Source organism: Staurois parvus, unplaced genomic scaffold (genome assembly GCF_062004578.1).
Source record: "Staurois parvus isolate SC_StPar_1 unplaced genomic scaffold, SC_StPar_1.0 ptg000582l, whole genome shotgun sequence".
NCBI classification, from domain to species: domain Eukaryota; kingdom Metazoa; phylum Chordata; class Amphibia; order Anura; family Ranidae; genus Staurois; species Staurois parvus.
This window is the reverse complement of record NW_028318378.1, coordinates 1,476,689-1,488,970: the sequence shown is the minus strand read 5'-3', so window position 1 is coordinate 1,488,970 and position 12,282 is coordinate 1,476,689. Positions and strand designations below refer to the sequence as shown.

The 12,282-nt window shown below is 46.2% G+C and overlaps 1 protein-coding gene across 1 annotated transcript in view; it reads left to right on the top strand.

Annotated features, from left to right (window-relative positions):
- Window positions 1–11,759, top strand: part of LOC149450127 (uncharacterized) — a 29,750-nt gene extending 17,991 nt beyond the window's left edge. The window contains exons 2-3 of the mRNA XM_089692368.1: window positions 9,909–10,126; window positions 10,379–11,759. Of these exons, the coding sequence (XP_089548494.1) occupies window positions 9,909–10,126; window positions 10,379–11,271 (1,111 nt within the window). The 3' untranslated portion in view covers window positions 11,272–11,759. The remainder of the gene's footprint in view (window positions 1–9,908; window positions 10,127–10,378) is intronic.
- Window positions 11,760–12,282: the final 523 nt, after the last annotated feature.

Here is a 12,282-nt window from a genome sequence, read left to right as displayed (position 1 = left end):
AAATCCATCAGCACCTTCAGGCTTTCAAGGGGCATTAATTATTCATTGGATGTCCTGAATACTTATCACAGTTTTGGAGACTCTAAAATGCCCCAATAGTACAAACACCCCTAAATGACCCTTTTTTGGAAAGTCGACACTCCAAGGTATTTAACCAGTGGCATGCTGAGTATTTTGCAGATCTCGTTTTATTGTCACAAGGTTTTGAGGAATGAAAGATGAAAATAAAAAATATTTTTTTTTTCTTCATTTTCCAAAAGCCTGGGAGGTGTAGACTTTAAATACCAAATAATGAAGCTATTGTTAACCACCTGCAGAGCTAGACATTGGTACAAAAAAGTGTCTATATATTTATCATTAAATAATGACATTTAATAATGTCAATTGGCTCTATACAATGCTTTTGTTATTTACAAAGCTACTGGAAGAACCAGATCCTTCCTAAAATATCAGGAAGAGATCATCAAGGCCCTTCTGTATCCAGAAGGCACTGCGGCCCAAAGCCCAAATCCAGATGCAGTTAGCCGGCTGCATGAGAGGCATTGTTCTGTCCTCCCACCTACCTCAACACAAAAGTCACCCAAAAAATGATGTGTCTGTGGTAAACATGGAATAAGGGGAGGAACTCCAGGGTACAGCATGGCACAGTGTAGGGGTCCACACAATTCAGCACAGGACAGGTCTCTAAAGATCATAGGTAGTCAGGAAAAATATATATATATTTTTTAATTAATGTTATATTGTTACTGTGTTATTGTTAACTGTTATTTGCTTTGCAGGAACACCAGTCAGCTGCAGCATTGATCGGTGTATTCTGACGCTGACACAGATAGGCCTTTCAACAACACCAGAGGCCATGTAAATTTGGACCTTTGTGTCTGAATGGAAGACAGGATAAATACATCACATTTCTCCTTCCATTTTACTCGAGTAGTTCTTCATGCAAAAGCAGAATTCTTCCCCTCTCTAAGTGGGGTGTTACCAAGCCACTGGGGAAAGCCTTTGTGATTAGATCGCATGGTGCCATAGCAGCCAATTTCTTGAAGGAACAAATGTCTAAAAAGTTGCATGCTAGCATAAAGGTTGTCCACGTACAAATGGTACCCACTAGTCCCACACTATCTAACCACTGCTCTTCATGTAGTCTGGACATTGGGGGCCATTGCAGCAGAGAACACAGGCATATGATGAATCGGGTCTGTGGACCAATATGAGCACAATTCATTCTTTGTAAGGGCAATGTCAAGGGTTAGGACCAAAAAAGCTTTAAATTCAGAAACCGTGACAGGTTTGAACTCGAATATCCTGGCACACTTTGAATTTGTGTTGGCAGAGATGTATTGTATTATGGTATAAAGATTGCTTTGGTGCACAATCAAATTGTAGAGGTCTTCAGTGAAAAACAGCTAAAAAAAATCATGGGGCGTTGTTAAGTTTGCTGTTTCCACCTGAACCCTGGGCTGTGAATGGGGGGATGATGGATGCTGCTGAATCTGGGGGAAACCATTCAGGGTTTGCAGGCACCTCTGGATGGACACCATGGGCTCTACAGGCCTGTGCTTGAATTCTTGGTGGATGCAGTTGCATAATGCTACGAGTCCTAGCCACATCACCAGCTTGTACTGCACTTGGGACTCACCACGTCACCATGAAATACTGCAGAGCTGATGTATAAAAGGCTAGGAAGTACTAGGACACTGGTGCTTGTCAATCCACCAAAAGGTAGTGTAGCATTAGTACTGTCACTGTGCTGCATATGAGAATAATCCTGCATTTCTAGCACCTCAGCAACCTGGGAATGGGGTTGGGTGTGCCTGATCTTAGCAGGGACCTCTTCACCATCATCAGATCTACCTGCTGGGGTGGCACTGCTCTCTACAGGTCCATAATCTGAGCCGGATTCTGATAGTGAGGCTTCCCCTTCACTCTCATCTGTCATGCTGGGAATCCTGTACGCCTCCCTAGGGAACCTTTTTTTTAGACATTTTGGGCACTAAATTTACAGGTACTTAGTGGTGACTCTGGGAAAAAGAGCTCCTGGCTAGCAATCAGGGACTGCTTGTGTGCTAGAAATGAAATGATCTGCTAGTGGTAGGAGAGATCAGGCTCAGATGTTGATAACACTGTGTTTTGCAGACAATGTATCAGAGATGGCAGTGATCTGAAAAATTATACTGACATTGCATTTTTTGGGGGGCTAAACGCAAGTGGCGGCAGTGATCGGGGCTGATCCTGCTAACACTGCATTTATGGGGACACCATTCCATCAGGAGATCCATGTGCTCAAATCCCAACAGCTAGTGCATGCATTTATCCATCAGGTGCTAAAGGGGTGTAACCACATATTAACACCAGAAATTCTGAGGCCCCTCTGCACTCTGGTATATACCCTTCAAGCAGACTATGCAATACATAGGGATATTTAGTTCACACATATTACAATACATGCTTAAGCTGCCAACTGCGTCAAAGTGATCCCTCTATGGCCAGTCCTACACAATGGGGAGAGCTACAAGGTTCAGGTCTGGCTACTGACCCAACAATACAACAAACAAGAGATCCATGTGCTCAAATCCCAACAGCTAGTGCATGCACTAGCTGTTTGGATTTGAGCACACACTAGCTGTTCGGATTTGAGCGCATGGATCTCTTGTTTGTTGTATTGTTGGGTCAGTAGCCAGACCTGAACCTTGTAGCTCTCCCCATTGTGTCTTTTCCCCTATGTTGGCATTGTGTCCACAGTAGCATTAGCGTAGGCAGAGCAGAGTAGGACTGGCCATAGAGGGATCACTTTGAGGCAGTTGGCCAGCTTAAGCATGTAATGTAATATGTGTGAACCAAATATCCCTATTTATTGCATAGTCTGCTTGGGGGGGGTATATACCAGTGTGCAGAGGGGCCTTCAGAATTTCTAACATTCCATCGGGAACACTAGTATAGTTCTGACCGTGACCAGGATACTGGTCCAGAGAAACACTATACTAGTGATCAGCAATTTATAGTGTGACTGATAATGTGGCAGCCAATCAGAGACTGGCAGTAACTGACACTGACTGGGGGGACACTAACTGATGTCACTAGGTACACTAATACAGAGATCTGTGATAATACTGTACACTGTCACTGTACTTATGACACTGGCTGGGTGATGGGTGATCAGGAAGGCAATCAAGGGGTTCACTGTGTGCTGATTGTACTCCCAGACTGGATGGATTTTCTTCCTGATCTCAGCTCTGAATGGTAAGTGAGATCAGGGAGAAGAAGCAGCCAGATCTTCATGTGTGATCACTAACACCCTGATCTCTGTGCTGTGGTTGGCCACAGTTATCAGCAGGTTCACAGCCACAATCATTGGTTGCAAGCCTGACAACAAACTCATGCTGTGTCCAACCACAGCGTGAGCAGCAAGGGGGGGCGTGCTCTCCTGTAAACCAGGAAGGTGCTGGTAGACAAATGGTTAAACACTATTTCCTTTGTGAGTGTCAGCACTGCTGCAGCAATTTCTGTATATCAGAGATGCCCTTCACAGGGGGGATTAGGACACCTCCCTGGATTAGGACACCCCCAAGATTAGAACAACCCCCCCAGGAGTAGGAAACCCCCCAGGATTAGGACATACCCCAGAGTTAGGACATCCCTTAGGATTAGGACACCCACCAGGGTTAGGATACTCCCCTGGATGAAGACAACCCCCCCAGGATTAGGACACCCCCAGGATTAGGACACCCCCAGGATTAGGACAACCCCCATTATTAGGAAACCCCCCAAGATTAGAACACTCCCCAGAAATGTAATTTAAAGGTGATGGTCATTTATAATGTTTAACTTTAACCATTTAAAACCTCCCTGCTCCCGGCCAACTGGATTCCTGCATTGTACATGTCCCTCGGTGATTGTCTGACACCCCCTTGTCTATTAGCCCAACTATTGTGCATTGGCTCCCATTGACTTCAGGAAGGATTGAGTTCAGCCAGTTCACTGAGCAACACTGGAACCGAACCCAGGAGAGCTCAGCTCACTCCTATGAGAAGACCACCTCACCACAATGAGGAGAATGTTCCGGCCCCGGAAGTGGGGGATGTTCTGCCCCTGAAGGGGTTCATCTGGGTTCCCACACTATATATGTGTGTATCATCATCTGCTGGAGATAAAAGACGTCACAGTGACTATGGAGGAAGAGGACGGACATGATGATGGAGGAAGAGGACGGACGTGACTATGGAGGAAGAGGACGGACGTGACTATGGAGGAAGAGGACGACATGACTATGGAGGAAGAGGATAGACGTGACTATGAAGGAAGAGGATGGACGTGACCATGGAGGAAGAGGACGGACGTGACTATGGAGGAAGAGGACGGACGTGACTATGGAGGAAGAGGACGACATGACTATGGAGGAAGAGGATAGACGTGACTATGAAGGAAGAGGATGGACGTGACCATGGAGGAAGAGGACGGACGTGACTATGGAGGAAGAGGACGGACGTGACTATGGAGGAAGAGGACGGACGTGACTATGGAGGAAGAGGACGGACGTGACTATGGAGGAAGAGGACGGACGTGACTATGGAGGAAGAGGACGACATGACTATGGAGGAAGAGGATAGACGTGACTATGAAGGAAGAGGACGGACGTGACCATGGAGGAAGAGGACGAACTTGACTATGGAGGAAGAGTACAGACATGACTATGGAGGAAGAGGACGGACGTGACTATGGAGGAACAGGATGGATGTGACTATGGAGGAAGAGGATGGACGTGACTATGGAGGAAGAGGACGGACGTGACTATGGAGGAAGAGGACGGAGATGACTATGGAGGAAGAGGACGGACATGATGGGGGGTTACTGGGTGTAAATAGAACATAACATCTTATTACCTCCTCTGCTGCCACTTCCACCAATGGCTCCTCTCTACTTCCTGTCTGTACCTGACATCACTTCCTGTCAGTCTTCCATAGAGACTTCCTGTCTGGGTAGAAGTGAGATCCCCACCTTGTGGAGCTCAGAGGAACTGCAGCCCCGAGAAGCGTCTGGTAGTGTGACCCCGGCCTTGTGCTGGGTGTGTATGGACTGTAGATCCTTATAGAGGGGTCACCTCCACTCCCACCAAGGGGGACAGAAATATATGACTGCTGGGGGGAGTGGTTTTGGACCTCTCTGAGCTCCACAAGGTGGGGATCTCACTTCTACCCAGACAGGAAGTCTCTATGGAAGACAGGAAGTGATGTCGGGTAAAGACAAGAAGTGATGTCAGGTACAGACAGGAAGTTCCATGAATGAGGAAGCAGAGAGGAGACATTCCTGGATCTGGCGGCAGAGGAGGTAATACGTAGATGAACCCCTTCAGGGGGAGGGGTTGATGATAATATAAATTGCTCCTAAAGCTGACTTACAGGAAAGACAATAAGACGTCTGTAGTGAGTGCGGAATGTGTATGACCCCTCCACAGACATGTAGGTGCCGGCCTGATCCGTGGTCACAGGGGCAGTATGAAGACAAGGCGGTTGGCCCCACAAGCAGTGATGTAGGGGATAAAATCCTTTATTGGAATCCTTTACACACAATGTAGTAATAACATGACAGCTCCAGGACAGGACAGAGGAACAGAAGACGCGTCACACCAATACAGGCTTTCATGTTCTATGTAAACAGAAGGATTTGGATTTGTCATTTGCAGACACCTCCCTCCAGGGCTGAGTGCCGAGTGGGATGTTATCATGTTTATGTAGGATTGTTTCATTTATTGTCTCATTATATTGTGGGTGACTCCACCTCCCTGCTTGGACTGAGCAAATAAAAGGTGTCACTCATCCTTCCTTATCATGCTGGTTTCCATTTCATATATCTGTGACCTGTCCGAGGAACCACATATATTACAGGGATTGTTGTCACTTTATGTGTCATGATATTAATGATGTCATGTTGTTGTATACTTTGTTATCCCGGATTCCAGACAAATCCTTATCAGCTGTTACATGTTATTTAAAGCTGTTCTGGACAAATAAAAATCAGTAATGACTGAGCATGTATTGGTGTGACACGCGTGTTCTGTTCCTCTGCTCTGTCCTGGAGCTGTCATGTGTTACTACATTGTGTGTAAAGGATTCCAATAAAGGATTTTATCCCCTACATCACTGCTTGTGCGGCCAACCGCCTTGTCTTCATACATGTCTGTTGCTTGCCCTGACCTTTCTCCTGATTCCTGGATCTCCTCCTCATCTCTCCTCCATATCCTCTTACACAGCTTTTCTCCACACCTGCAGTGACCCTGGGGGGAGGAAACTTGGCACCAGCACGCCGCCAAATCCATCCCCACCATTAGGGGCTCTGGAGACAATTGTCTGCTATTTACACTCCGTTCCTCCGCCCGTCACCTGATCACCTGACAGCTTACTGCCACAGATTCCGGACAGATTTCTGGATGGTAAAGGTCAAAGTTCACTCTTCAGTTTAGGAAAGGTAGGACGCACCCAGGAACAAGGATTTGGTTTGTATGGGAGCCTCATATAGAGGACCCCTCAAATCTCCCCATCCAAATCTCCCTCCAACCAGAGTCTATGTCCTATAACATCACACTGACCTCACAGCTCCTCCTCCCAATGTCCCTCCATCCAGAGTCAGAGAATCCTATGACATCACACTGACCTCACAGCTCCTCCCAATGTCCCTCCATACAGAGTCAGAGGATCCTATGACATCACACTGACCTCACAGCTCCTCCTCCCAATGTCCCTCCATCCAGAGTCAGAGAATCCTATGACATCACACTGACCTCACAGCTCCTCCTCCCAATGTCCCTCCATCCGGAGTCAGAGAATCCTATGACATCACGCTGACCTCACAGCTCCTCCTCCCAATGTCCCTCCATCCAGAGTCAGAGAATCCTATGACATCACGCTGACCTCACAGCTCCTCCTCCCAATGTCCCTCCATTTGGCTCCTTTCTTTTTATTCTATGGTCTTAGGATGTGGGGGACCCTTGGCATCCTCATAAGCAAAAAAGAACTGTTGGTCCTGCATTGTGTATAATGACGTCAGAATTCCTTTTAACCTGTGTGGTGTGGGGGTCCTGTGGGGGGAAATTATACCTCAGCCTGAAGAGGGGCTTTAATAAAATGGAGACCTGAATGGAGAGGTGAGGAGGATTCTGGGAATATCATTTGATGTGACTATTTGTGTTCAGATGTAGAGTTTTCCTCCTGTGAAGTCTGGAGATCATATGACATCACATTGCCTCCACCTCCCTCCCTGATAGAAGAGAGAAAGAAGAAGAAGATTCTAGAAGTCACCAGAGAGATCACTGAGCTGCTGACAGGAGAGGTGAGCGGTGCCGGGAATTCTGGGACATTCTCCAGTAACAGACAAGGGATGTGTCTGGATGGTGACTGTATCATTGTGTGTGTCAGGTTCCTATAAGGTGTCAGGGTGTCACTGTCTATTTCTCCATGGAGGAGTGGGAGTATTTAGAAGGACACAAGGATCTCTACAAGGACGTCATGATGGACAATCAGCCGCCCCTCACATCACCGGGTAAGAGGAGACTTTATTGTAAAGGAGAGAGCAGTACGGAGGATCCACCTAGATCCCCCATCATCTGATAAACACATAGAAACAATGGATTCAGTCAGTGTGTGTGTTTCCTACAGATGGATCCAGTCATGGGAACCCACCAGAGAGATGTCCCCGTCCTCTGTATTCCCGGGATTCCACACAGGAAGGTCACACCATCCCTCACCATCATCAGGTAGATGAGGAACAATCACTGATAGTATCATTAGGATCTGTACATTATCTGCATTGTTACCATTGATGTCATTTTTATTATATATTCAGAGTGGAAACCTGAGAGATCCTAAAGTTGAGGTTAAAGAAGAGATAAAAGAGGAGGAGGATGAGGATGGGGGGATGGAGGAGTCAGAGCTTCTAAGAGAACACAAAGATCTGTACCAGGACACCATGGTGGAGTCATCCAGCTACAGGAACCCACCAGAGAGATGTCCCCGTCCTCTGTATTCCCGGGATTCCCCACAGGAAGGTCACACCATTCATCACTGTTACAAGGTTGGTGGGATGGAGCATCTAGAACATGGACTTGTAGAGACAATGTGTGGAGTTTTTTTTATGTGAGCCAATATCTCACAGATGATATTTTCTCTCATTTCCTTGATTTAGAGTGGAGATCCAATCGATATAGAATTTGAGGTGAAAGCAGAAGAAGAAGAGGCGTATGTGAGGGATGATCAGCAGTCTATGGAGGAGGATGGAATAACGGGGACATTTATAGAGGAGGACACTCCTACAGAGATCAGCACAGGTGGGTCATGAACACTAAATCCATTCCTCCACCCATACTGCTCACTGATTGGTCCAGAGTAGGGCGGGGACTGGGTGATATCAGCCTGTAATCCCCTGGTCACTTTCCTGAGCTGTGTTCCCCGTCCTGTATTCCTGTATTTCTCTCGGATAATCTTCCTTCTCTGTGCTGCAGACACAATTTATGTATCTAGACTGGATTTATGGAGGTTCTGGGGTTCAGCTGGCAGCAAAATGTTCATTTTCACCATAAGTGTTACTAGACCTAGGCACCTGGGGTGTGTTCTTTGAGTCTTCTTCTCCATGCCCGGGTCTAGTAAGATCTCTGACAGAACATTTCTCCCAGGGTTCCTTGCTCTGTAGTCTGCTGGCTGTGCTGGGTGGAGGGATATGTCTGTAGTGTCTCAGACCCAAGTCACTGAGTGCAGTCTCAGGAGATGGGAGGCAGCGGTGTGGGATCTCTGCAACTTGTCTACAGTAAACATTTAATGTTCCACTGAATACCAATATTATGAGTCCTGACCCTTACACTGTATAATTTATATTGTACATTGCATACTCCTGACCCCTGCACTATATACTCTATGTTGTACATTACATACTCCTGACCCCTGCACTATATACTCTATGTTGTACATTACATACTCCTGACCCCTGCACTATATACTCCATGTTGTACATTACATACTCCTGACCCCTGCACTATATATTCTATGTTGTACATTCCATAGACCTGACTTCTGCTCTCCCCCTCCCCCCACTGCTATATATACACATAATATAGATTCTCTTTTGTTACCCCCATTTCCTCCCAGCTGGACATTTTATATCGGATGATGTGATTGGAGCACAGACTTTTACATGGTGATAATAATGTGATAACATCCTCCAACTTTGGCCCCTTAAACAGAAAGTGATAATGAGGGAGGAGTCAATACCCCAATGATGGTGGTCTTCAGGATCAGTCCAGTCTTCATCTTGGTTGTTCTCCCCCCATCCTCACTCTCTGACCTCTGGTGGGGCTCAGCCCCGCTGTTCTTCATGACTAAATCCTGGACTATATAAGGAAGTGCAGTACTTCTTGTGTTGGGAAGATGGCGATGAGTGATAGAGGGGGTGGGGACCCTCGTCCTATAATCCCCTCATCACTGTCCCTCCTATAAAAGACAGTTCTGGTTGTTTCCTCACTCTCTGACTAAGGTCCATGAATAAAGAAATGACCTGGTAGGAGATCAGAGGAGCCATTTCCTAGTTCCCTTGAGGGTGGAATTGTAAGCTCCTCAGAGCCCAAGCTGCCTGATGTGGGCGGAGTCCTGGTTTGGGGGAACCAATCAGCTCCTGTCTAGTAATCCTCTTTGTCTTTGTATTTTAGTCCATGGCCGGGAGATGAGGAAAACCTCCGAGGATTGTCTCACTTTGTCTCCAGACTGGAAAGTAGAAGATGAGGACATCACACAGTATAGTCCAGGAGAAAACCCGGCTCCCTCCAATGTCCATCCGGCACCACCCAGTGTAGATGGACCATCGGATTCCTCGTATCCTGAGGAACCTCAGACTGTGCGGGACCGGGTCGGCCTTCCAACAGGGAAGAGGTTCTCCTGTACTGAGTGCGGGAAATGTTTCCATTATAAATCCCAACTTAATAGGCATAAAAGATGTCACACAGGAGAGAAGCCGTATTCCTGTCCTGAGTGTGGGAAATGTTTTTCAGTGAAGTACAATCTTTACTTACATCAGAGATCTCACACAGGGGAGAAGCCGTATTCCTGTCCTGAGTGCGGGAAATGTTTTTCAATGAAGTCCAATCTTTACACACATCAGAGATCTCACACGGCGGAGAATCTATTTTTCTGTTCTGAGTGTGGGAAGGGTTTCCGGCATAAATCAGAGCTTAATGTGCATGAAAGATCTCACACAGGGAAGAAGCTGTATTCCTGTCCTGAGTGCAGGAAAAGTTTTTCAGACAAGTCCAAACTTCATAGGCATCAGAGATCTCACACGGGGGAGAAGCCGTATTCCTGTCCTGAGTGTGGGAAGGGTTTCTGGCGTAAATCAGAGCTTAATGTGCATGAAAGATCTCACACAGGGGAGAAGCCGTATTCCTGTCCTGAGTGCGGGAAATGTTTTTCAGTGAAGTCCAATCTTTACACACATCAGAGATCTCACACAGGGGAGAAGCCATATTCCTGTCCTGAGTGCGGGAAATGTTTTTCAGTGAAGTCCGATCTTTACAGACATCAAAGATGTCACACGGGGGAGAAGCCATATTCCTGTCCTGAGTGTGGGAAATGTTTTTTAGACAAGACCAAACTTCATAGTCATCAGAGATCTCACACAGGGGAGAAGCCGTATTCCTGTCCAGAGTGCAGGAAATGTTTTTCAGACAAGTCCTATCTTTACAGTCATCAGAGATCTCACACGGGGGAGAAGCCATATTCCTGTCTTGAGTGTGGAAAATGTTTTGCACGGCAGTCCATTCTTCATACACATCAGAGATCTCACACAGGGGAGAAGCTATATTCTTGTACTGAGTGTGGGAAATGTTTTTCACAAAAGGCCAATCTTTACACACATCAGAGATCTCACACAGGGGAGATGCTATATTCTTGTCCTGAGTGTGGGAAATGTTTTTCACAAAAGGCCAGTCTTTACACACATCAGAGATTTCACACGGGGGAGAAGCCATATTCTTGTTCTGAGTGTGGGAAATGTTTTTCAGATAAGTCGAATCTTTCCAGACATCAGAGATCTCACACAGGGGAGAAGCCGTATTCTTGTCCTGAGTGCGGGAAATGTTTTTCAGAGAAGTCCCATCTTAACACACATCAGAGATCGCACACGGGGGAGAAGCCATATTCCTGTCCTGAGTGTGTGAAATGTTTTTCAAGTAACTTCAATCTTTCCAAACATCAGAGATCTCACACGGGGGAGAAGCCACTTTCCTGTCCTGAGTGAGGGAATTGTTTCTCACTGAAGTCCTGTCTTCCTGTACATCAGGGGTCCCACACAACCCTAGAGGTGTATTAGTGCCTTGAGTGCGGGAAATGTCTTCTAGATGAATGTTGCTGGACATCCCAGCTCTCATGTGGGGAAGAAGCACACCCTGATATACACCTCAGATATACTCCATGGCTGAGCTTCATCATGGAAGAAACAGTCCATAAGGAGATCAGAGGTCCCCAAAGACATGGATGAAGTGTGGGACCGGGTTGGCCATTGATGGCAGAAGAAGTTTTCAATGTATTTTCCATGAATGGAAGACATTCCAGCAGCTCAGATGTGATCCTAATAACATTGGTTCCCCCATTCACACAGGAGGAATGGACATGAACTCTCACTGAGGGAATTGCTATACAAACATTCTATGAATAGACCCCCAAATGTCAGGAGACGTTTCTATAAAGACGGGAAGTATGGAGCAGAGAAATGAATAGACCTCCCAGCAATGTTATTACCAGGCTGCAGCTAGGGGGAGCTCTAATGTCACCCCAGCAGAGGGATCCCATCTAGCCCACATTAACCCTCTCACTGCCAGAGCTGTTTCTGCATGATTTTGCACACATGGGAAAATGCAGATTTTGGTCCTGAAGATGAGATAAACCCCCAAACATCTATTCTGTGACATCAGAGGCCCTGGAGAATAAAATGGTGGTGATTGTTAAGGTGTTCCCCGTACACAGATTCCCCTTCATATCCGCCTTTATTTCCTCCTTTCCCCCATTTTCTATGTTGGGATCTTTTCTACAATACTTTGTTATAATAATGGAACACGTTGTGTATTGTATTGTACACCAATAATAATGACTCCGCCCCCACATTCCAGACAAGGGATCTTCCTGACCAATCAGATTCCTTCCTTTACTATTTCCTGATTTTTATGCTTCAATCTTGTTAAATGTAAAATTATAATAAAACATTTTATTGAACAAAAACTATTGTGTGTGTCGGTGCAATGACGGCAAACTT